The sequence below is a fragment of the Falco biarmicus genome, chromosome 4 (assembly GCF_023638135.1).
Source record: "Falco biarmicus isolate bFalBia1 chromosome 4, bFalBia1.pri, whole genome shotgun sequence".
Classification (NCBI taxonomy): domain Eukaryota; kingdom Metazoa; phylum Chordata; class Aves; order Falconiformes; family Falconidae; genus Falco; species Falco biarmicus.
Genome location: NC_079291.1, coordinates 39,874,963 through 39,897,005, shown reverse-complemented (window position 1 = coordinate 39,897,005; position 22,043 = coordinate 39,874,963). Strand labels below are relative to the sequence as shown.

Here is a 22,043-nt window from a genome sequence, read left to right as displayed (position 1 = left end):
CTAGGAAGTCAGGAAGGGCAGGGAATCGAGAGATGATGTCTCCTCCAGAAACCTAATTGCAAATGAGAAACTGGAAACCAATAGGAGAAAATAGTAGAACAGTACATTCCCCATTTCTATGGTTTTTGGTTCTTCTGAATGGGCCGCTTTTCACTCAACCTACTATCTGCACTGATTTGCCCCATAAAGCAGATTGCTCTTGAAAATCATTGGGTGTTTTCCTATGGCTCAGTCATCTCCAGATGTTCACTGACTGCCGCAGTTACAGCATTTCAGTGGCAAACTGCAAGATTGATTTTTTTTTTTAGTCTTCTGAGTCAACCTGAAGAATCTGGTTTTAGGTACTCCAGAGTTTGAGGGAATTGAGAAAGAAGTCAGCTCTGAAACATGTTAGTGTATGAACTGTTTATTTGTTTTCCAAAATTCTCACTTTTAGTGATTTAAAATTCCCTGCACTGACTGCTGACTTCTGCATTAGGGGAAAGAAATACCAGGGAGTTGGTTGCCTGTAACAAAGGGTATGTTGCTTTGACCTGCAGAGGCAAGCCATGCTTTTGTTAGGTCCTCTCATCTCCTCATAGATGGTGTTTCCTCATCCCATGAACTCAAGGGGCCTGGAGCCTTTTCCAGATGATAGGATGTGTTGAATGAGACCAGTCTGATGTTTTATATACAAGGTGTCTGCCGTTTTCTGCCTCAGTTTTTCTGCATGTTATAAAATCGACAGTTGCTTCCTCAGCAAGCAAATGAGATCCTGATATCCTGGAATGGAAAGTAATATAAAATTTAATTCTTATCCTGCGTGAGGTCTATATACTTGCAGCTCAGTAGATCACAAGGAAAATACACTGCTAACACTTCTGCATTATATGTCCACACAGCCCCAGCACTCTTGAGCAGAATTTGTCTTTATGATGGATTAAGCATCTTCCGTGGGACGAGGGTTACCCCACATCCTCTCATCACGCTCTGTGGTAATCAGCTCCCTGCCCCGGTCAGTGTCTTTGGACCTACGCTGCTCAACTTCTACACTGACTCCCACATTGCAGGCTTTGGATTCCAGGCGAGATACACAACAGTTGGTGAGTAGCCACTGTCCTGTTCTTTAGGTTTTAGATGGTAGGAATGCTCCGGCTGGATAATGGTTTGGTGTAGGAAATGTACCTCATTTGGGGAATAACTTAGATGGGTGTAGATGGTTCATATTCCCTCTGCACTTGCCAAAGAGAGCTCTCAGAAACAGGACATGGGGCTGCTTGGTGTGTGTTGTCACTGGCCGATGTGTTATCTCACAACTTTCATTTCAAGACTCTACATTGGACCAAGTCAGGAACTGAAACACTTCTTTGCTGTATAAAACAAATGCAGCTCATTTGGGCGGCGTAGGGGTTTGGTTGGTTGGTTGGATGGTTTTTTTTACAATGTTTAAGGAGAAACCTGTTTATTTAACTGAGTTAATTTAAAAGATTTTATCATATACAGGAGAATGGTCTGATTCTCAGTTACACTAAAACTACGTTATTAAAAATGGGAACCAAAACAGGATCTTTAAATGGATCCAGCTATATGCCTCCATTTGATGACCCTCTTGCAGTGCCAGGTATTAGTAAAAATAAAAGTCGGGATCTAGATACATTTTTATTCTTTAATAAATATTTTCACCTAAACTTTTTGTCATTCACATGAAATCTGTTTTGTTTTAAAGAGGAAATACATATTAGAAAAAGAAGTTTCCAACTGAGTTTAGAATTTACATGAAATATAAATACCCTAAAGGATTAATCTTCTTTTCAGAACCTGTTTTAGTATTTTCTAGGTTTAACTTGTAGAGACAGTACTTTGATTTTTTAAGTCATCATTTTCTAACTGCAGAGAAAAATGTGAGTTCTTAACTTTGGTATTTCCCTTAGTGCATTCCTCATGTTTGAAGCCACAGCAAAAAGCATAAGGCTAAATTCTTTATATAAAATGAATGGCCTGATACAGATAAGACAGAGGGAATGGCACTGAGAAATGACAATGTGCAGTTACTCATGGAAAAGACCTTCATAACTCACTGAAGTCAGTTGCTGCTATCTGACTTGTGACTTCTGACATTTGAGAAAGATGACTGAAGCCTTATTAGCTTGTTGTTGTATACAAAGCAGATTCTAGCAATTAACATTCCTCTTCCCTCTAGTTGTACTGTTTGCTGAAAAAAAAATGAAAAATGCTTCCCCCTCCTAGTGCAGAATAATACTGTTTCTTTATCCTCCCAGCCCCTGTCCTTTATCTGCCAGTGCTCCCGGGGCCGCCAGCCTGAGCCGCTGGGCAGCCAGGGGCTCTGCATCCAGCAGCACCCTGTATGGGACTGCCTTTGTTAAGGTCGTGGCCTGGGCAATGGCATGTCCTTTAAAACATGAAAAGCTGTGTGTGGCTTTGAGCTGTTAATCAACAGGACGCAGGGAAATGTTTTTTGCTAAGTTAGGATTATAAAATAAAGGCTGAAGCTAACAATGGAGATTAAAGTTGGTTTTATAATAGTTCTTGTTCCCTCAAGCACTGAAGCTGGGAACAAACATTAGCCACATCCTGCCCTCATCAGCATCCGTGGTGTGAGAAGCCAAGCAGTTCACAGCTTGCTCAGCCAGAGAGCAAGTATGCAGTCCTCCAACTCAGCCACCCCCCACTGCTGGCAAGTCCCAGCACAGGGTGAAGTGCGGAACACTCCCCAGGGTCAGTGATACCTTGGGACTGCTCTCTGCCTTCCTGCACAGAACAAATGCTACAGCGATGCCCTAGCCCTGCCAGGAGGTGGAAGAATTATGAGGCTCTGTGAACAGTTATTTCAGAAAAGGCAGGGTCAGGGCTCAGTACAACTGTGGCTGCTTTTGTGTCACTGCCAAACTTTCAGAGGCTTCCATGGGGCCAGAGTTTGGGTGAAGGAATGTCTTTGCCCACACATCAGCCAGGTTTCTCTTGGCAAGCTAGAATGGGTGCAGAACTACTCCAGACACACCTTCATCACACTGCTGCATGGGGCACCTGCCCCATCCCACTGCTCCCTGGTCCTACTGCAGCAAAATTGAAATCAGGCTCAATTTTTTACTGCACAAAGATGGAGCCATTGACATTTGGTATGGATGAGTAACAACCTGTTACTTCCACCTTTAAAAGTTTTAGGCATACAGCAAAGACTGCTTCTAATTTATCAAGGACTTTCCTTATGGCTAAACTCCTGCAAGAATATGAGAATTAGGACCAAGCTAGTATTCAGACACTAATCACTCTTTTTTTCTGTTTCCCCTACAGCTTGTGGTGGCATTTTCAATGGCTCTGTTGGTGTTATCAGCAGTCCGGCCCATTCAGTTCTTGATTACCACAACAACATGAACTGTTCGTACTACATCACAGTTGGAAATGGCAAAGTAGTGGCCCTCAAGTATGTAATCCAAGTTCAGCTTGTTATTAAGGGGGAAGGGAGGTCTCTGACTCCAATTAAAGGCAGAAATTATTGACAATTTTCTATCTTTCCTTTTCCAAGGGGAAGCTGAACTAAAATGAGAAATGGCTACTGAAGGCACATTTATCAACCTCAGGCTCCCTTACATCTTTCTCTGTAACTTGTTCTGTGCAGAACATCACCAGAATTTTAACTTCCCAGTTTGGTTACCAAGAGGACTAAGAGATTTTAAAAATGCAGCTCATGCTTTAGTCAAATTCTTTCAGCCTTTGAGGAGTTACGAGACATCTATGAGTTTATATAAGAAAAAAATATTCTTTTAGAAGGCTGGTACTCACTTTGCAGATCAAGTATTATTATACCCACCCAGAAAGAGTATACTTCCGAGTGTGCTGTCTTGCCTGAAAGAGGGATATTGCTACCACAAAAAAAAAAAAGGATACATTCTTCTGTAATATATATGCTGATCATGAATTAAGAATTGAGAGGACATTTCCCAACTAAGGTGAAGACCCAGATGGTCTGCACTCTGATCCTGAATTTTATATGCCACTTGTGCCCGAAGAAATTGCAGCCTGAACAATCTGCAGAAGTGAGACAGGGTGTGTTTGCAAAGCGGAGGTGTGCTGCTTCACAGAAAGCTGAAGTGTGCTGTCAGCTTGCCTTGCAAGAGACCCAGTGGGTGAAAGTCACAATTTCTTTGAGGGTGGTTGGCTGGAGTGTTTTGTCATGCAGCTAATAGTTCTGCTTGCTTGTTCTTGTAGAGAAATGTTTGTGTATGGCTTTGGCTACTGCTATTACTTGGGCCTTTCCTCAGGCACTAAAAACACATGTAACACAGGAACAGAAATGAAAATGTGATACCTAAAGCTCCAAGTGTATTTTACAGATTCAACAGCTTCCAGCTCGAAATATCTCCCTCCTGCTACAAAGATTATGTGGCTGTATATGACGGCTCAGACACCCATGCTCCTCTCCTTGGGAAATTTTGTGGCTCAGAACTGCCTCCGAATATTAAGAGCTCCAGTAATAACTTGTTCCTGGTGTTTAACACTGACTTCTTTGGAGCAGACAGGGGATGGAAAGCATCTTTCAGAGAGACCTTAGGTAAGAGTGTTATCAGACTCATAACCCCAAGAATCTGCTGGTAAGTAATTTCCTTTGGTGAGAAGCAGTTATAGTCTCCCTCACTAGGGATGCTGGAAGCAGAAGAATGTTTCAGATTTGGCAGATACTGAGTGAGCTTATGGATCCCTGCATTCCAGCCCTGGTTCTGAACTGATTCCTTTTATTCTTTGCTAACCTCTTTCTGCCTCTCTGAAGCTACAGATATTTCTTGGGTGACTGAAGGCTTAGCAGCACCCAAAGGCCTCTCTTTTGGGGAAATCTGGCAATACCTGAAAATTCTCATTCTTCTGCAGTCAAAGTTTGGTGGTGCGCTAAAGATGCCTCCTTTCCATCTATCCTCAATTTCCATTTCCTTGCAGTTCACCTCGCACGTTTTTAAAACCTGAAGTGTTAAGGTCAGTTAAGACTGGGGTCCCCCCCAAGGCACCACTGTGCTGACCTTTACTGGTTTGGAGGATCAGTCTGGTTAGCTGGCGATAACATAAATGGAATCACAGGAAGAAGGCACTGGATGTTAAATGTTTTGATAGACACAGGAATCAGGGGCATTGGCATAAAAAAAGGTTTAAACCCAGTAGTATATTTTTAAGATCAAGGTGTAAAAGGAGCTTTTAGACTTCTTATGTCTGATTTTTTGAGGGATGATAAGCAACAAATGATTATTACATGTAAATTGATTTCATGTCATCACAACTAGTTTCCTGTGTAATTAACTCAATGTTTTTGAGATCTAGAAAGAAGTAATTGTCCCGTTTACAAAGCTGGCACTCAGACAGTTCAGAATGAAAGGCCTTTGTGGCAGAACAAACGTAGTCTTCTGCTGAGTCATTGAATCCCCTCCCAATCCCCAGCCAGCAACTTTCTCATTTGATACAGTCCAAGAAAGTATTTACAGATAAGGAAAATAACTGGTTCTACAGGCTTTGCCAAGAAAAATATTCCCACAGAACCTCATGGTCATTACTATTATTAACTCTTCCTTTGCTTCAGTCTAAGTAATTGCTACAAGAATTTTTAAGACCACTCTTGTGGACTGTTATTTCAAGTAATAATGTTGCTTCACATGTTGCTGTCTTTAAACCCTTAGGTATCAGTTGTCAGAGATATCCCACAGCCTGGCTTTGTGTTTCCAGGGTGAGATCATCAGGAACTCCCCAAGCTCTTGCTCTTCCTGTTGGCATACAGTCAATTTCTTTAGCCACTGCCTTTAAATTTATTTGTGCAACTTGCCAGAGATTCTTCTTAAGCACCAATGTAAGAGGAGCCAAGCTCTTCAAGTCAGTACCATGCCTGATAATTTCCTAGAGTGAGGAGAAGCCTGTTATGAATAAACTTTGGTAACAATTAGGCTAAGTGTCAGAGGGACATTTCTGCAGGCTCCCAAGGAAAGGGAGGTTGTGATGTTATAGGAGTTACTCAGGAGAAATGGAGTTACAAGTTGGAAAAGAAGGCCATGCAGAGTTGTGGGTTGTGTGACAAAGAGGCCATGGTGGTGAGATGCTTAATGGTAGGTCTTCTTTCTTGATTGTGCGAAGCAAGCCACAGGGACTAAACCACACAGCCAATAGGAGGGATCCTGACAGTCCCATGCTAGTACATAATGGCAAAAAAAGTAGAAAAGTATGTCATAAAAGGAAAACATGAGTCACAGTCCTATGTTTCGTTTGACTTGTCCAGTGAGACATCTTTGTACTATGCGGTCTGAGATCCTGCTTCAAATGAAAGAGAATAAAACCATGAAGATCTAAAAGCCTGTTATTCTAAACGGTGCTTTAGAGAAGCTCCCTCATGTCTGTCAAAAGATAAAACCCATGTGGTTTTGTAAGAGTACGAGTGCAATCGGATGACAATTAATAATGATAAATCTCTTGGATAAGGAAGATGGTATCTATAGAGAAACAAGAAGCTGCATTCTCTGTTGGATGACAATGAGAACATTATTCTGTAGATACCCTAGGGAAGTACAACTGGATAACATAATTATTGCAGTCTGTTTAATGTTGTGAGTGACCCTGTTTGTGTATTGGAAAGGAGCAAGCAGAAACAGTACACTTGTTTGTAGCAAACTAAACTATTTCCTTTCCTCACAAGCTCTTCCAGTTTCTTTCCTGATCAGGCTTCTCTCAGAGGTACTGCCAAAATCCAGGGTTATCCATTCTTTCTCTCTTGTGAAATCTGTTAGCAAGGAGGTCATCAGATAACCATTGTGGTGTCAGGGAAGACAGAAGATGAAGTAGGAAACTCACAGAAGCCTAGCAAGACTGACAGTAACCAGACATTCAAAGAGTTAAACCCTGAAATCTGTGTAGAAAAATATGCTCTGTTTTCATTAGAACAATTTCTTTCCATCACTGAATCCTGCACCCACTAGAATATTCAGAATCCCCCCAGTAGTCAGAAAAGGAGACTAACGAAGTATGAAATAGTATTAATTTAACGGTATGGCAACATCTCACCTGTTTTGGTCAAATATCTTTCCTTTCACCATGCTACTCTGTACGCTGTGCAGTATCGTGTTAAGTGCACATTCCACTAGCAATGTTCTCGTTCATAACTGACTCTGTGATGTGGTGCATTTGAGGCAGGAGAACATAATGGCCCTTAGTGCAGTTCAGAGCCTTTATAATTTCATTGTCTCTGCTGCTAAGTTTGGACACTTGCCGGCCTCATTTTTGGAGTCACTTGGACAACCACTGAGACACAGCTCTCAGGCTGAGCTAGTGAATGGGGCTGAGTGGGGGTTACCAGCCTGCTCCAGGTGCTAGATTTGTAGGAAAAAAACTCACCTCAGTTACCACTGACCTTTTTTCTGCCTTTGTTTTCAGTCTGTAAAATGAGAATTATACCTCCTTTCCACAGCAAGCGTGTGCTTCTCTAGATGATCAATGAACGGATGAGGTAAATCAATATCAGCTTAAGGCATTTGATTACATGAAATATCTCTGTGAAAGAAGGAAAACTAAGATCTCTCCCCAAAGAATGAGGTCTGCGTGTACTAAGCTTGTGACTCAGCCAAAGACCTCCTAATTATCTCTCCAGCTCTAAGGGGAGACCTGAGCTTTTCAGCTGACACTGGCTGGCAGGGGCGGAACCTGCACATACTTCTGCCATCCCTGCTGTGATAGCAGGGGCTTCGTACTTCAGTGATAAATGGAGCTTCTGAGTACTCCCATTCGGCAGTGGGGTGACCCTCTCACCCCAATTTGTGATCCCTTTGAGGCTTATGATAGAAAGGCTGAGAAGACGTGTAAGGGTTTGGGATTTTTTTCTCGTTTTTAAAGAGTCAGCAACGGCTGTGGGGAAATGTAGCTGTGACCTTATTAACAGCACATCATTCCTCCTTGGCAGCTCTCTGTGCTCGTGTACATAGCTCCGTTGCCTCAGTAATGAAAAATATATCACATCCTAAACCATCACAGAAGGATCTAGGGGTTTTCTGAAGTGCAGCTCGTTGAAGCTGTCTGAGGAAGCTGCGTGAATTTACGAGAAGCGAAGTGTTACACATGGTTAGATAAGTGGGTTGAGTCAGAAAGCTCTTCCTGAGCTTTCCTGTGTTTTCTTCACAAAATGCAGGCAAAACTGAAGCAGCTGGGACAGCGGGGAAGGTGGGATGGAGGAGGGCAGGAATACTGCCTGCTTTTTCTCTATAGCCCTAAATTCTGCTGGACTTCAAGCTGTACCAGCCCCTTCCCCTCCCCTTTTTTACACTATCTGTTGTGAACATGGAGGATAATGTCACATTTATGCTTAGTAAAAGAGCAGTACGGTGTACCTGTATTAATACCAATGTTGTCCCTTGTTTGCATTACCTCTGGGCTTATCAAGCTCATGGGCTGCGATTCCACTGAGCCAGGCACTGCACAGGTAGAATAAAGCAACAAGCTGCTGTCACAAAGAGATTATGATTTAAACACAAGATGAAGAAAACCAGACGGTTGTAGACAGGCAAGAAGAATAGGGTGACGACAATGAGAAAACTAATGGTGTAGGCTCTAAGGCAGACAAAATGCCTCCAAAACCTTTGGCAACCATTAAGCTTTTGGAATTTGAAATTCCTTAAACACCCTGTCCTCTGCATTGTCCTCAGTTTGCCCAGTTTTTTCCTCAAAAGATCCCTCTATCCTTTTTATTCAAATGAGCATTTCTGTTGAATGAATATTAATTGTTTTACATAAGAAAAAAAAAACAATAAGCAAATGGAGTTCAGGAGAAAAATAGTTGGAAAAAGAAACCTGCTCTGATATACCAGAAAAATGCATTAATAGGTAATTTACATAAATAGTATGCATATTACAGAAATAGATGATAATCTATATGCTTTTCCTCCTGACAAAGTGATCTGTAACTTACCTGATAAATCACTCGCAGATATCTGCTTTCCCTTATTCTATTAGCTGTGTATTGAATTACTTATTTCCTGTTTGGAATTCAATACACTGGCTATCACTGATGGGTTTACTATTATGCTCTCCCCTAATGAAGTTAAAGTGTACTTTTAAAAAAAGGATCCAGTAAAATTTTCACAGCATTTTTATTCTATTTTATTTTATCAACAAAAAATTTGCCCAATATATATTTTATATATATATATACAATATAGTTCTAAGTCCAATTCTGCCCTGCAGACTGAAAGCTTGGCTCACTCTGTCGTCAGTTTCTAGGTGGGGGTTTTCAGCAGTGCTCAGCATGCACAACTGCTGTGGGGTTTTTTTGGATTGTTCAGAATTGCTGAACACCCTCCCCAGTTCTGAGTGGACAATATAAGGTGTAAAATACTGTTTTGGTTATTCTATTACATAGGTCAGGGTTAGGAGTTCTTGTCTGAGTCGTTTCTAAATTCTTAAACCAGCAGCAGTAATTCATTGCATTGATTTATGTAAATAATGTTAGCACCTGCTGTAGGTGGCACCAGGCACCTCTACTGACAACAGCAGTTATGGCTTGTTAGGGGGGAAAGGACTCAGCACAGCTGAATCTCAGTTTTCCTGCAAACTTTTCTCCCTTCAACAAAAAAATCTTAGAGAAACATGTCCTTGACTTGGCATGTGAATGCTGTTGCATCTTCTCATTCCTTGGGAAAAGCAGTAGTGCCTGGCAGAGATTTCACAGCCCATTAGGACCAGTTTCCAGGAGTGCATCTCAAGATATCCAACCTGGACTTAGAACCTGATGCTGCAGGAGGTCTAGCTGAGAAGCAAATTGCCTGAAACTCACAAGTCTTCTCACAAAAATTTCTTTGGCCTTTTGGTTCACACAGTTTTTACCAAATATATTGCACATTTCAGATTCATTACATTGTCATGGCTTACCTATGATTAGCTAATCTATTAAAATAATGAATGAATTATGGCTAATAATATATTTTCTTGATCTTCTTATAGTCTATGAAAATAAGAACATCTGTAACAAGCTCAGAAGATGTGTTCATAAGTCATAATTTCTGGACTGTTTCTAAATGTATTTTGGGGCTTAGCTATAAAAATATGCATCAGCTTGAAATCTGACTAAATTTAGAAAGCACTTGCGGTGTTGAAATACATCTCTTCAATATCTCTGAAAAAAAATACAACCGTTGAGCTAAGGGATAGTCTACAAATGCCTCTCAGAAATGCCGGTTGTTTAATGTCTGTGACATTTCTTCTCCCAGAGCAAAATAAATAGAAGTGGTTTGCACACTGGACATACAAGAAGAGAGGCAGACATTTAAATAAGATATTTCTGACTGATCTGAAAAAACGAGGTGAAAGATTATTTTCAGACACAGTGACTACATACAGTTTTGTAGTGACTAAATGGTTAAAAACTGATGGGGTATTCAGATTAAAAGCACTTCACACACCTGTGGGTGAACTCCTGCTGGCATGAACTGTCTTAGCTTAACTGAAGTCAGTGACTTCTTCAGCTGAAAATCTGTACTCTGGTGCATATAAACGGAGGGTGAGGAGACATTTCTGACTCACATTGCAGGAGAGATCTGCAGAGGCCCGGGTGGCTGTGATGCCAAGTATGTTAATGGAGTATTAGAAAGTATTAGAATGAGGCCAGACTGCATGTCTGCCTCTGTTCTCCCAGAGAGGCGTTGAGGAGATGGATAGGATGGTATGTACCTTACAGTTTTGCAGAACTGGGGCAGGCTTGGCAGAGAGCATGTCTGGACTGTTATATTTGGGATCAGCCAATGGTGTAAGAACTTAAGAATATGAACTTTGTCTGACTGCATTTGTGAAATTCTGCTAAAGCAGGAGACTGGGGCTTTGCAGTCCTAAATGTCACTGCTGGTACCATTGCCAGGCCATCAAACCAATCAGTGAACTTTTCTGCCTAATGGCTAGGCCAAGGACTAAAAAAATGAGTCCTGTGCTTTCAGAAGTCTTCTCCTGAAATGTTGCAGGCACCGTGGTCGTCAGGGCTGGCACTGGTGCCACGTGAAGTTGTGATGTCTGTACAGTGACTGCTAAACACAGGAACAGCTCAGCTCAGCGCAGCTTGCGAAGGTTACCCAACCTTCAGTATCAGCCATGAGATGAAGTACAACAGCACAGTTCCTCCCTCCAGCCCTATGTCCTTCTGAGCCCTGACGTTTGATGCCATGATCCAAACAATCTATGAGCTAATAATTACAGCCACAATTAGTCCAGCCACTCCTCTGCACTGGAAATAAGACCTATCAGGAAAGAAGCATTGGACTTGGCAGAGTAAATCTTTGCTGCTTCTGATTTTTAGTTCAGATGGAGAGAAGCCTAGAGTTCCCAGGGATGCTGGTAGGTGAGAATAAATGTGATTCAGAAGTCTGAGAGAGGAGTTTCATTACTAGAACAGTTCTTTCAGCTTTGCTGTCTTCTAATAGATGTTTGTGGGGCTCATTTAGTAAGAAGGGAAGGACATCAAAATTTGTTTGTTGTGTTTTGAAATACCACGGGTTTAGTTGTTTCTGGTAGATTTAAAACTACTCAGTAGGCTCCCTTTCATTGCATCCATACCTGTATAAATGAACCTTACCCTGGCTGTGCTTCAAAGGCAGACAGCTCCAAAGTTTCATCTTCATCTTCATTCCATGTCTAGAGGATGTAACTCTTAACAGAGAAACACGTGCTTGGTCTCTGCTGTAATTATTTTTATTTGCCACAGGGATCCTTCAATTCCTTCTTTTCTGAATGGTCTTTCAGTCTTTTAGTTTTGTTAATGCTTCCTACCAAAAGCAATTAGTGATGACAGTGTATGCCCTAGTTCTTCTGATAATTTGTGTTCTCTGGCAAGCTGTTTATGAGGAGGACAAGATTGCAATCTGATTTATGATGGCCTTACGATTTTTATTTTAAATAAGAAACCAGAAACCGAAAAAACACAGCCAGCCATGCGTCCCTCTGCCCACACACAAATTGTTCTATAAGGTACATTTATCAGTATTTTTATCAAGTTCAGCTTTTAATACCTAAGAGTCTGTTCTATAAATTAACAGACTTCTCAGCCCCAGGTTTTGCCTAAATTTTAGGTGCGATTTTTTTCTGGCTGTGTCAGCCAGTGATCAATATTATTCCATTAATGATCACCAGCAGGCTGGATGTCTACTATTTGGCCTTCTGTTCAGATGCGGTGCTGATTTTTAAAATTATAAACTGTGTCCTGGCTAAAATGCAGTGCAGTAGTGTTTCTCTTAGCATGAGTTCCCTCCTGTTAAGCAGTTGTTTTTTCATGTAGTTGTGGGTATTCCCTTTGATCTATACAGCTTCACTGTTCTGTAACTTTTAGTGACTGCAATGAGATGTAATGTTGATCAGTACTAAAAAGCAGCAAGATGGATAGATTTTTCAACAACGGCTGCTCTTTGCTTAGCTTGATGCAACACTACTTGATATCTGGTTGACTTCCAGTCTAGCTGTTATTTATAATGTACTGTCCTGTAAGCAGCTGACTCATCCCCAGCTGAGCAGGCTAGGCATTGTGAAAGCTAATGATGAAACCACATCTTTATTAACTCTAAGTCATACTTTTAGTTATTTTATCTCCCCTTAGATGCTATTACTGGCTAACTAGCTAAAATTAATTTTCTGATAATGAGGATTTGGCCTGTTTCTGTCTCTGGGAGGTCCATTTTATGTGCTGTATGCACAGTTTACCTACATTTGTGTTTTTGTCTTCTGAGCTCTCTTTACAGCAGCACCGCTAACAGGCCAAGACATTTGATATCCAAAAAAGGGACAATCCAACAGCACTGAGCGCCTTCCTGTTGCATGGCTCTGTGGCAATTCCCTGACTCCTGTTGCAATGGTCTGACTGGCACCCCTGCAACTCTAACCCTGAAAAGGGTGAAGAGGAGCTTTTGTAAGGTGTCTGACCCATATATCACTTCTGACTCAGCGTTGCAGGGGTGGATGGTCACACTGTAATTTATGCCTAATGATTATGTGCTTAATGTTATGTTTAGTAGAAGGCGTCCAAAATGCTGAGCAGGAAACGGCTCCAACAAAATTGTTTCAGGAGAACTAAATAAATCATGCAGAAGGGTGAACCCAGAGAAAAATACAGTGAAACTGCAGTCTTAGGGTCCAGGCAACCTCCTGTCTGACATCTGCCTCCTTCCTAGACTATTTGTAAGAACGTGATTTATTGTTCACATTTCTCCCACTGTTGTTCTCAGCTTCTGCAGTGGCATTAAAAGGAACACTAACACTTTCCCAAGTTTCTGAATTCATTACCAGCCCACAAAACTGGACTAGAATCTATTAATTCCTGACTTTTTCACTTTGTAATAAGTTTCTTCTATTCATTTTTAGCTATAGCAAAAGCTTAAATCTCATGTTGTTAAGATTTTGGTTTAAGCAAGCTTCTTTGTAGGGTGGAGTTTTTCCGGCTTTGGTTAGAGCAGGACAACAATTAGCCTTAGTCATTCTGGTTTAACCATTACAGTCTTGCAAGACAGGGTTCTCCAACCCTGGGTTACTGATGCAATCCTGAATGCTTGGATGCTGATTTTTCACCAGAGGGATCTTTTGTAATACTGTAACTTAAGTAGGGCGCAGTCTTGTATGACTGAAAGTATATCAGTGTGTTAGGGTTAAGTCACTGTACGTCAGCCAGACGGGCATATTTTACACACACAGATGAAATTCTGAAACTCCGCTCATGTTGCTGGGCCGCAGCTGTAGCTTCATTTATTACCAATTTCTCCTAAAGGGATTCGGTGTGGGAGATAACGGGCTGCTTGCAGTTACTGCTTTGCTCTGTGCTGTTTACAAGAACTCTTTCTCAGACTCAAATGCAAGAGTATGAACCATACTTTATTTGAATTCCTGAGTTAAAAGAGTGGCCAGGAGACCCCATGGAAACTGGGGAAGTAAGTAAATAAATTGATCAGATTTAATAGCCCAGTCCAACTTCTGGAAATCAAAGTACAAAAAAACAAAGAAAGTAAAAAAGAAAAATCTCTTCAGAGAGACAGTATTTTTCGCTTGTTTGTAATTAGATGCGATAAAAGGGTTCTGATCTTCTAATAACGGCTTTTCTCCAAAAGTAATTTCTTTCAATGCGACTGAAAACGTGATAGGGTTCAGATTTTCACAGCGAGTAATTCCAGGACTTAGCTCAGTCTGTGGGATCCAAATAAAAAGCAGCTTGCTTTTCAGAGGGGTTGTAAGTTCCCACCAAGCAAAACACTTCCAGAAGTAAGTCCCTTTTAGCTAGATTCCTGAGTATGAGTCAGGGTCCCAGTGTCAGGCTGCCAAATTCAGTCCTCCCAGAACGGGTCGTATTGCCAGAATAAGCAACTCTACATTTTTAACCACATTTTCAAAGTCAACAACCCAGTGCCCCCTACTGTCCAAATATTCTTATTAGCAGGTAAGAACCACCGTTCTATTTAATTTCTGTCCTCTGTCTTCCTGCAGTCTCTTTTAAAAAAACCCCGTTGCTACATTTTCAAAGTGGATACTGATTTTATATGCAAAGAGAAGACACGATCTTAATTCACTCTACCAAATCTTAATTGTGATTCTTATCTATCTAACACTGTTTGTGTTGAAAGCCTTTTAATCATTCAGATGGTCTGAGACAGGACAGTAAAATTCTGAAGCACAGAAAAACGATGCTGGCTTGACATGAAAGAGTTGAATATTAAATAAATGCCAGGAATTACTTTTTGAAAGCTTCTGCTTCTTCAACAGGACCTCGGAATGGCTGTGGTGGTTACTTGACAAATTCAGATTATCGCTTTGGCTCTCCAGTCTCCAATGTGACCAGAAGATATGAGAAAAATCTGGACTGTGTATGGACCATAACTGCACCTGTAAACAAACTGATCAACCTCACCTTCACTTCATTTGTGCTTGAAGCACAGTCTGCTAAGACTTGCCGATATGATTATGTCAAAGTAAGATAGCTGCGTATTTTAACAAGAAAATATTAGTGAGATACAATCCATTATCCTCTCCTTGTAAAACTTCATTAATAGAAAACGGTCTTAAGAAGAAATTAAATTGCTTAATATAATTACATTTTTTTGTTGGGTTAGATTACTACTCTAGATGACATCTTGCCTTTCTGGAAACTAATAATAGTTTTGTCATTGTTATGGTCTTATGTCAAGCTTCTGGTCTTAGGCTGCCTATATAAATGAGTATTATTTCACAGAATAGAAACAAAACAAAACTCAAGCGCTTTGAAAGTAAACTTGCAGCTTCATTATCATACACAATTGCTTGAAAAGTCTTTAATCTGTAAAATTTTGAATAAATAAGTCTTGATGCTCAATGCTCACCTGTGAAAGCTGTTTTCTTGGGGATGAGTGTAAAATACATAGGACAGCAGAACACTGCTAAATGAGATCCACCAAGGAAAATTATAGATCCTGTTGAGCATTAGAAAAGCTCAATGAAACTAGGAATTAATTCTACATTTTCTTGAATAATATCAACCTTTCTATTGAAGAGCACTTTGGGATTACATATAAAAAAGAAAACAGAATGCCAATTTAAAAGAGAATAAATTTTCAATAGATTTTCTGAGGCAGGACCAGCATGTTCCATAATGGGATTTACACTGTCCAACAGAATTAGTTAGTATGGCAGTGAATAATTATAGTAATCAAGAACGTCCTATTAAAGCACAAGACCACCTACGGTGCTTTCAAGTGAAAGAAATGATAATGTCAGGAGGGGTCAGAGAACTTTATTTCTGTTTGTTTGTTGTGCCTAAACTGTTAGTGGCTTACATACTTTTCTTCTTTCAGCTTTATGATGGAGATAATGAAAATGCCAATTTAGCTGGCACATTCTGTGGATCTACAGTGCCAGCTCCTTTTATTTCTACCCGTAATTCCTTGACTGTGAAATTTGTCACGGACAATTCTGTGGAAAGGGAGGGTTTCAATGCCACCTACACCACAGTGGATCGTAAGTATACATATACATGTATGCATATATATTGTTGTGACTCTTTTGTGGAAATATGTATTCAAGTAATAAGTCATCAAAATTTGTTTTAGATATCGGTCTCAGGAAGGAGCAAAGACAGTCCTTAGCACAGCATCTAAAAGCAAGCTAAAATCACCACGGCTAGACCCCAAGACTCTTCGGTCTTGGCTGGTTGCAAGGGTGGCTGTCAGTCTGGAGTGCAAAACAGAACACTCACAGATTATTAACAAATACCCTGATATTGTAGGGAAAAAACATTTATTTGAGTTTTATGACGTGCATTGACACAGCATTAGCATGTGTTTTACTTATTTTTTTTTTGTTATTCTAGAGCCTCACAGGTAAATACAAAACTGCATTGTCGAGTGTAATTTTGTCCCATATATATTCTTCCCCAGTTGGAAAGGTTTTCACTCTACGATGCGTATATTACTGTTTTACACAGGACCATGTGGAGGAATATATAATGCAACTTCTACATCCCTGACCGCAACGTCTCCTAACTTCCCGAATGAATACCCACCATTTACTCTCTGTACTTGGGTCATCGATGCCCCTCCGCAACAGCAAGTCAGGGTAGTGGTAGAGGCCTTCCACCTCCATTCTGGCCAGGACTGTACTCAGAACTACCTGGAGCTCCAGGATTCACCAACAGTAAGAAATTTACTGGTGATACCATTCCCCATTCACATTCAACTCCCTTCACTCTTTGTAAAGAGATGTGACACCCACCATTTGGTAGTAGATTAATTGGTGATTCTGTGCGAGGGCCACACCGTGCCCCACTTAAGGTGTATTAACCGGTACAAAGACTTCATGGAAGCACACTATATAGACATTGAGTTAGACCTGGTAAGTGTTACACAGTTTTTTACAGTTGCACCAAGTAACAGAGCTGCCAAACTTAACACCCAGGAAATACTGCTCAACAGCAAGTTTTCATAAACTAATTGCACTTCCTTCCATCCAAGAACCATAATAAAAATGAATATTCATGCAAAGAAGAGTGTTTGTAAAAAGCAGCAGAAAAACCCTACTGTTATGTCCTTTGTGTTATATTAGCTGAAACCTTCTTTCCTTGATTCTTATTTTGGAATGAAAATACCTGTTACATTTGATTTGTTTCTCATAATAATTGAACCTAAATGTTGAGACAGTATTAATTGATTTCCATGAGAACTTTAAAATGTGATTGCATAACTGATATAGAGAGTGTTGAGAGATATATTCACCCAAAGTTCAGTAAGTAGAAAACCAAATTATATTACTAAGTAACTTGTGACATGTATTGAATTCCAGCACAGCCAAGGATCAGTCCATAGATTCTGTGGCACTGAAACTTTTCCAGTCCCTGAATTTTATTCTTATGATCGCACTGCCATCGTGACTTTCAAATCAGATGAATACATGATTAATAATGGAGTCAGATTTACCTATCAAGCTACAGGTAAGCTTGAAGAAATGTCTAAAAAGTCTACCTACCATTCTCTTTGTTTATTTCATACAGTGAAAAGCAATACAGAGATCTGAAATCTTTACATGTTTCTGGTTTTCTGTCTCAAGGATGCAGCAGAGTGTATAACCAGCCGTTTGGTTACCTGAAGAGCCCTGGTTGGCCTGGTCGTCACCCCAGTAATATGGACTGTTCTATCATTCTACAAGCTCCCCTGAATCACACGATTTCTCTCTTTTTCCATGCTTTCAGCTTGGAAGACAGCGTACAGTGTTCACGTGATTTCCTAGAGGTATCAAACAAGTATACGTATTTTCTGGGCATGCGTCAAAATTTGCTGAATTCAAGGGAAATTAATAAGCTTGGATCAAATCTGAGCTGAATTGACATTAGGGACTAATTTATTGCTACAGATTTGTGGTGGAAGGGACTGAGATGTTACAGTAAGAGCTGAAACAATAGACACTATAGTAAGTGCAAAACCAATGAATAAACAGTTTCATCATCAGCTAACTCATCCTTACCTAGCTCTTGTTGATGTTACCCAGTTAACAGGGCAAGCTGGGGTAGTTTTCATCCAATATTAACATCTGTGCATAAACAGAAAGCCATAAATCTGAGTGCTTTCATTCCAGCAGTAGAATCCATCTGCTTGTTATTTTTCTTGAAAATAATTTTTTTTCCTAAAAAAGCATTTTTTCTTAAAAAAAAAAAAAAGAGCTCTAGTAACAAGTGTAGGATACTTGCAAAGGTATTTTGTGTCAATAAAAAGCATACGCTCCTACACAATCCTCACGCTGTCCTTTCAACCTTGTTGAAGCTTTCCCTGTTCACTGGTCAGATGACAAGAATCCGATGTCTGTGGCAGAATCATTATTTAGTTCTCCTTTCATAACCTCTTTACTTTCTCAAGAAATGGATCTGACCACCAGCATTATCGGAGCTCAGAAGAAAATCAGATTTAGTCTGAGCTATGTAATATGATCTGTGTTTAATGTGGCCAGGGAAAAGAGTGGTCTGTAGGGCAAATAATTAATCTTTTCATCTGGAATATTAAAATTTCTTATGAAAAGTAAAACATGGACTTGAATTGCAAAAGCACATCTTCGCTACTAGTCAAGTAATTTTTTTCGGTCAGGAGATGAACCACACCATAAAATTTAGCTACCTGTTTTTGATGAAACTTGTTCTGTGCAATTACTTACAAAACTCAGGCAGACTGGTTAATGGTCTCTTTTCCCTTCTATGCAAGAACATATAGTAGGAAAAATAACAGTATTAAAATTATAATTATGGTATGCATGCAAGTCGCTACATAGTTTGTGCTGTGCTTGTGTCCCTGCATAATTGTACTGGTATATAACAGGCATCGGGATTTAATGCTGACAGTGGGGTTTTTGTCCCTTGAAGGTCAGAAATGGGAGTGATGTGCAATCACCACTACTTGGCAGGTTCTGTGGAAACAGTGTGCCCAGTCCCATCTTCCCCCAAAATCACGTTGTCTACCTTCGTTTCAAGAGTGATATTTCAGGGGCTCGTGATGGATATGAAATTACTTGGACTTCATCATCAAATGGTAAGGCTGTAATTCCAAAGTAATATCACTTAGCAATTGTACACAGAAGGAAAATACAGAAATGCGGAATTTGGCCTGCTCGGTTTTCATCAACACTTAAGACCTTCCCAAGCACCCATCGCCCACCCCATTCAGTCACTGCAGAGAGGTAGATGTTCCTCAAGATGAGTGGGATGAGATCCATTTTATGTGACAGAAGCAATTCCCTTTCTCTAACGTTGACAACCTCAGATGATAAAGTCCACTTAGGATGAAGATCTGCCTCTTTCACTGAGAGGTCAGAAAGTATCAGTAACATCTGTCTGGGGATCCACAGAGTGGTCGTGGTGGTCAGCCTGCTCCATTAATAGTCCAGTTATGCCCTAGGATCTAGACACTGCTAAGCCTGAGGAGGACTGAAATTTGCCCCAGGAAAATAACCTACCTATAATGCTGTGTAGTGACGGTATCATAGGCACATTCATAAATGGCTTATGAAATGGCAATGAATAGCTGGGTAATAGTTTGTTCATGGCACTAAGTTGCTGGAAGTAGGGAAGCTCATGGTCAGTTGAAAAGTCCTACACAATAACCTTAACAGTATCGAGTGGCTTGGTGATGAAAAGAAAGATAAAGCTCAGTGTTGGAAAGTGTTGAAGAACGTGGGCAAAAAAAGACAATCCTAACTTTACTTACAAAAATGTGGGCTCTGAGTTGACTTCTAGTACTCAGCAGCAAGATCTTGAGGGTAAAATAGTTTCATGAAAACAAGAGCTCGCTGCTCACTAATAGTCAAGTAGGCTAACACAATACTAGGAATTGCTGGGAAGAGAGAACACATAGACAGTCACTGTATAAATCCATAGTTCAGACGCAAACTGAATGATGTGCCCGGTTCTGGTCTCCTCTTATAAAGACACCAGTGTAACTAATGGCTCAACATGAAAAAATGCTTCTGTATGACATATGCTGAGCCTTTTCAATCTGGATAAGAAACTACTGAGGTCTATAAAATTGAGCAGTATTGGATGATAAATAATGATCAACGTTCATTGACGTTTCCCATAGAAGAACTAAAGGCCATCAGGTAAAGTCAGGAGGTGGTAGATCCAAACCAAACCAAACCAACCAGTTCTTCACACAGTATGCAGTTAAGCTGTGGAGCTCCTTCCCATAGGATGCTACAATTCTACATGAATTTGAGGGGTACCTGAAGAAGTTAACGGAAGACATCTGTTAAACACTATTAAGTTCAAAGATGCCATCTCTGGGAGCTGGAAGCTGAAAATTCTTGGAGACTGAGAGTAATCTGGGGCATGATCTGCACATGCTCACTCTTACTCTATTAACTTGCATTTCTCCCAGGGTATCTGCTTCTGCCCACTGTTGGAGATTTAATTTTGGTATAAATGAACTTTAGTTTACTTAATAAGACTATTTTCTCTGAATTTGTCATCTGTATTTTTCTATCAGGTGAAGATGCACTACTTTTCATTGAAAGAACAGCCAAAAAGAATTTGTCTCTAGTTGAGTAGTTGGGAACTGAACTGACCAAGGAATAGACTTAAGGCTTTGATTCCTGTTTCAAAGACTTTTGGGGGTTTTGATTTTTAATATCCAGTGATCATCTAATGCCCACTGCGTACTCTTCTAAGGCTGCTGAAGCTAGAGCCTCAGTTTGTTTCTTATTGGAATAATGCTGTTATCCACACCCGTTGTTCCAGCTCCCGGTATCTCTCTCTGTTTTTCAGTGTTACTACTAATACTGTACTAATTCTACTACATCATGTAGTATCTTGTGAAACTAAGCCTTTTGGCTAATTAACAGTGTCTGTTTCCAGGATGCGGCGGAACATTATACGGCAGCACTGGCTCATTTGCTAGTCCCAACTACCCAGCAACGTACCAGAACAACACTGATTGTGAGTGGGCCATTACTGTGCCCAAGGGACAAATTGTCACAGTGAACTTTGATTTCATCAGCATCGATGACCCAGGGGATTGTGGTAGCAACTACCTGATCCTTTACGATGGGCCAGATGCCAGCTGTCCCCCAGTCGGGCCGTACTGTGGAATGGTATGTATCGCCTACTGTCTCTGACCCAGTAAATGGTTAAAACGAATATTTACCGTGCACATTGTCATGTGCAAGACTGTTTCGCCAATACTGGCATGAATTCCACATAGATGTGTGGAAGTGAAGGCTTAAGGGGTGTGCGGCACCTCAGAAGCTTTCCAGTGCACCTTACGGTGACATCTAGTGGGAGGCATCAAGATATTTTGCTCTGTATTTAGTATTTGTGATTTAAATATTTGTAATACCCTGAGGGAGAAATGCAACAGCAATCTCTAGCACTGACTTGAGGTCACTTCCCATCTATGATCCAATTTGTGCCTCATTTTTATCTCTCTGACTGGCTTTTCCATAGGATCTTGATGTTCTAAAAAGCTTTTAATTTTTCTTGTCTTTAATTTTAGGATACAAACATCGCTCCATTTACTGCTACATCTCATCAAGTGTATATAAAATTTCATGCTGAATATGTGACTTTGCCATCAGGATTCCATTTAAGCTGGATGAGCTAAAACACTCTTTATGAGAAATATATTACCATTCCTTGCTATATGGAAGAGACTTTAGATCATAAAATAAGTTTGAAATCTGGTTATGACAATTGCAGCTGAAGTAAGACCTTTTAAAAATTACTGTATGTGTAGTTGTTATGAATTTAACAATGTCAAAAAAATATGTACTCCCGTTGTACTTAAAATAAACTGTTATCTACCCAACTGGGAAAATGAGCTTTTGCTAGTTTTTGGAACATGGTTTTTTACATTCTGCTACATAATTCCAAAGTTTTGCATTTAGTGCTATAAAAAATGAATGAGCCAGGATAAAACTGAAACACAAAATATTCAAAATGAAGTTGTCCTTAATCAGTTCTATAGACCTACGTGGTTTTGTCCAAGGCATCTTTGAAAACGTTGAAAACATTTGAATGAAATCAGAAATTGCTAAAAAGTGGCCCCTGTCCTGCAGTCACTTACACAGAGAAC

The 22,043-nt window shown here is 40.3% G+C and overlaps 1 protein-coding gene across 1 annotated transcript in view; it reads left to right on the top strand.

Annotated features, from left to right (window-relative positions):
- The window catches only part of CUBN (cubilin), a 155,121-nt gene extending 133,333 nt beyond the window's left edge, over positions 1-21,788 (top strand). Inside the window, exons 61-71 of the mRNA XM_056336735.1 lie at positions 882-1,082; positions 3,292-3,421; positions 4,332-4,549; positions 14,731-14,936; positions 15,795-15,957; positions 16,424-16,632; positions 17,278-17,425; positions 17,542-17,723; positions 18,842-19,007; positions 20,828-21,063; positions 21,465-21,788. Of these exons, the coding sequence (XP_056192710.1) occupies positions 882-1,082; positions 3,292-3,421; positions 4,332-4,549; positions 14,731-14,936; positions 15,795-15,957; positions 16,424-16,632; positions 17,278-17,425; positions 17,542-17,723; positions 18,842-19,007; positions 20,828-21,063; positions 21,465-21,572 (1,967 nt within the window). The 3' untranslated portion in view covers positions 21,573-21,788. The remainder of the gene's footprint in view (positions 1-881; positions 1,083-3,291; positions 3,422-4,331; positions 4,550-14,730; positions 14,937-15,794; positions 15,958-16,423; positions 16,633-17,277; positions 17,426-17,541; positions 17,724-18,841; positions 19,008-20,827; positions 21,064-21,464) is intronic.
- Positions 21,789-22,043: the final 255 nt, after the last annotated feature.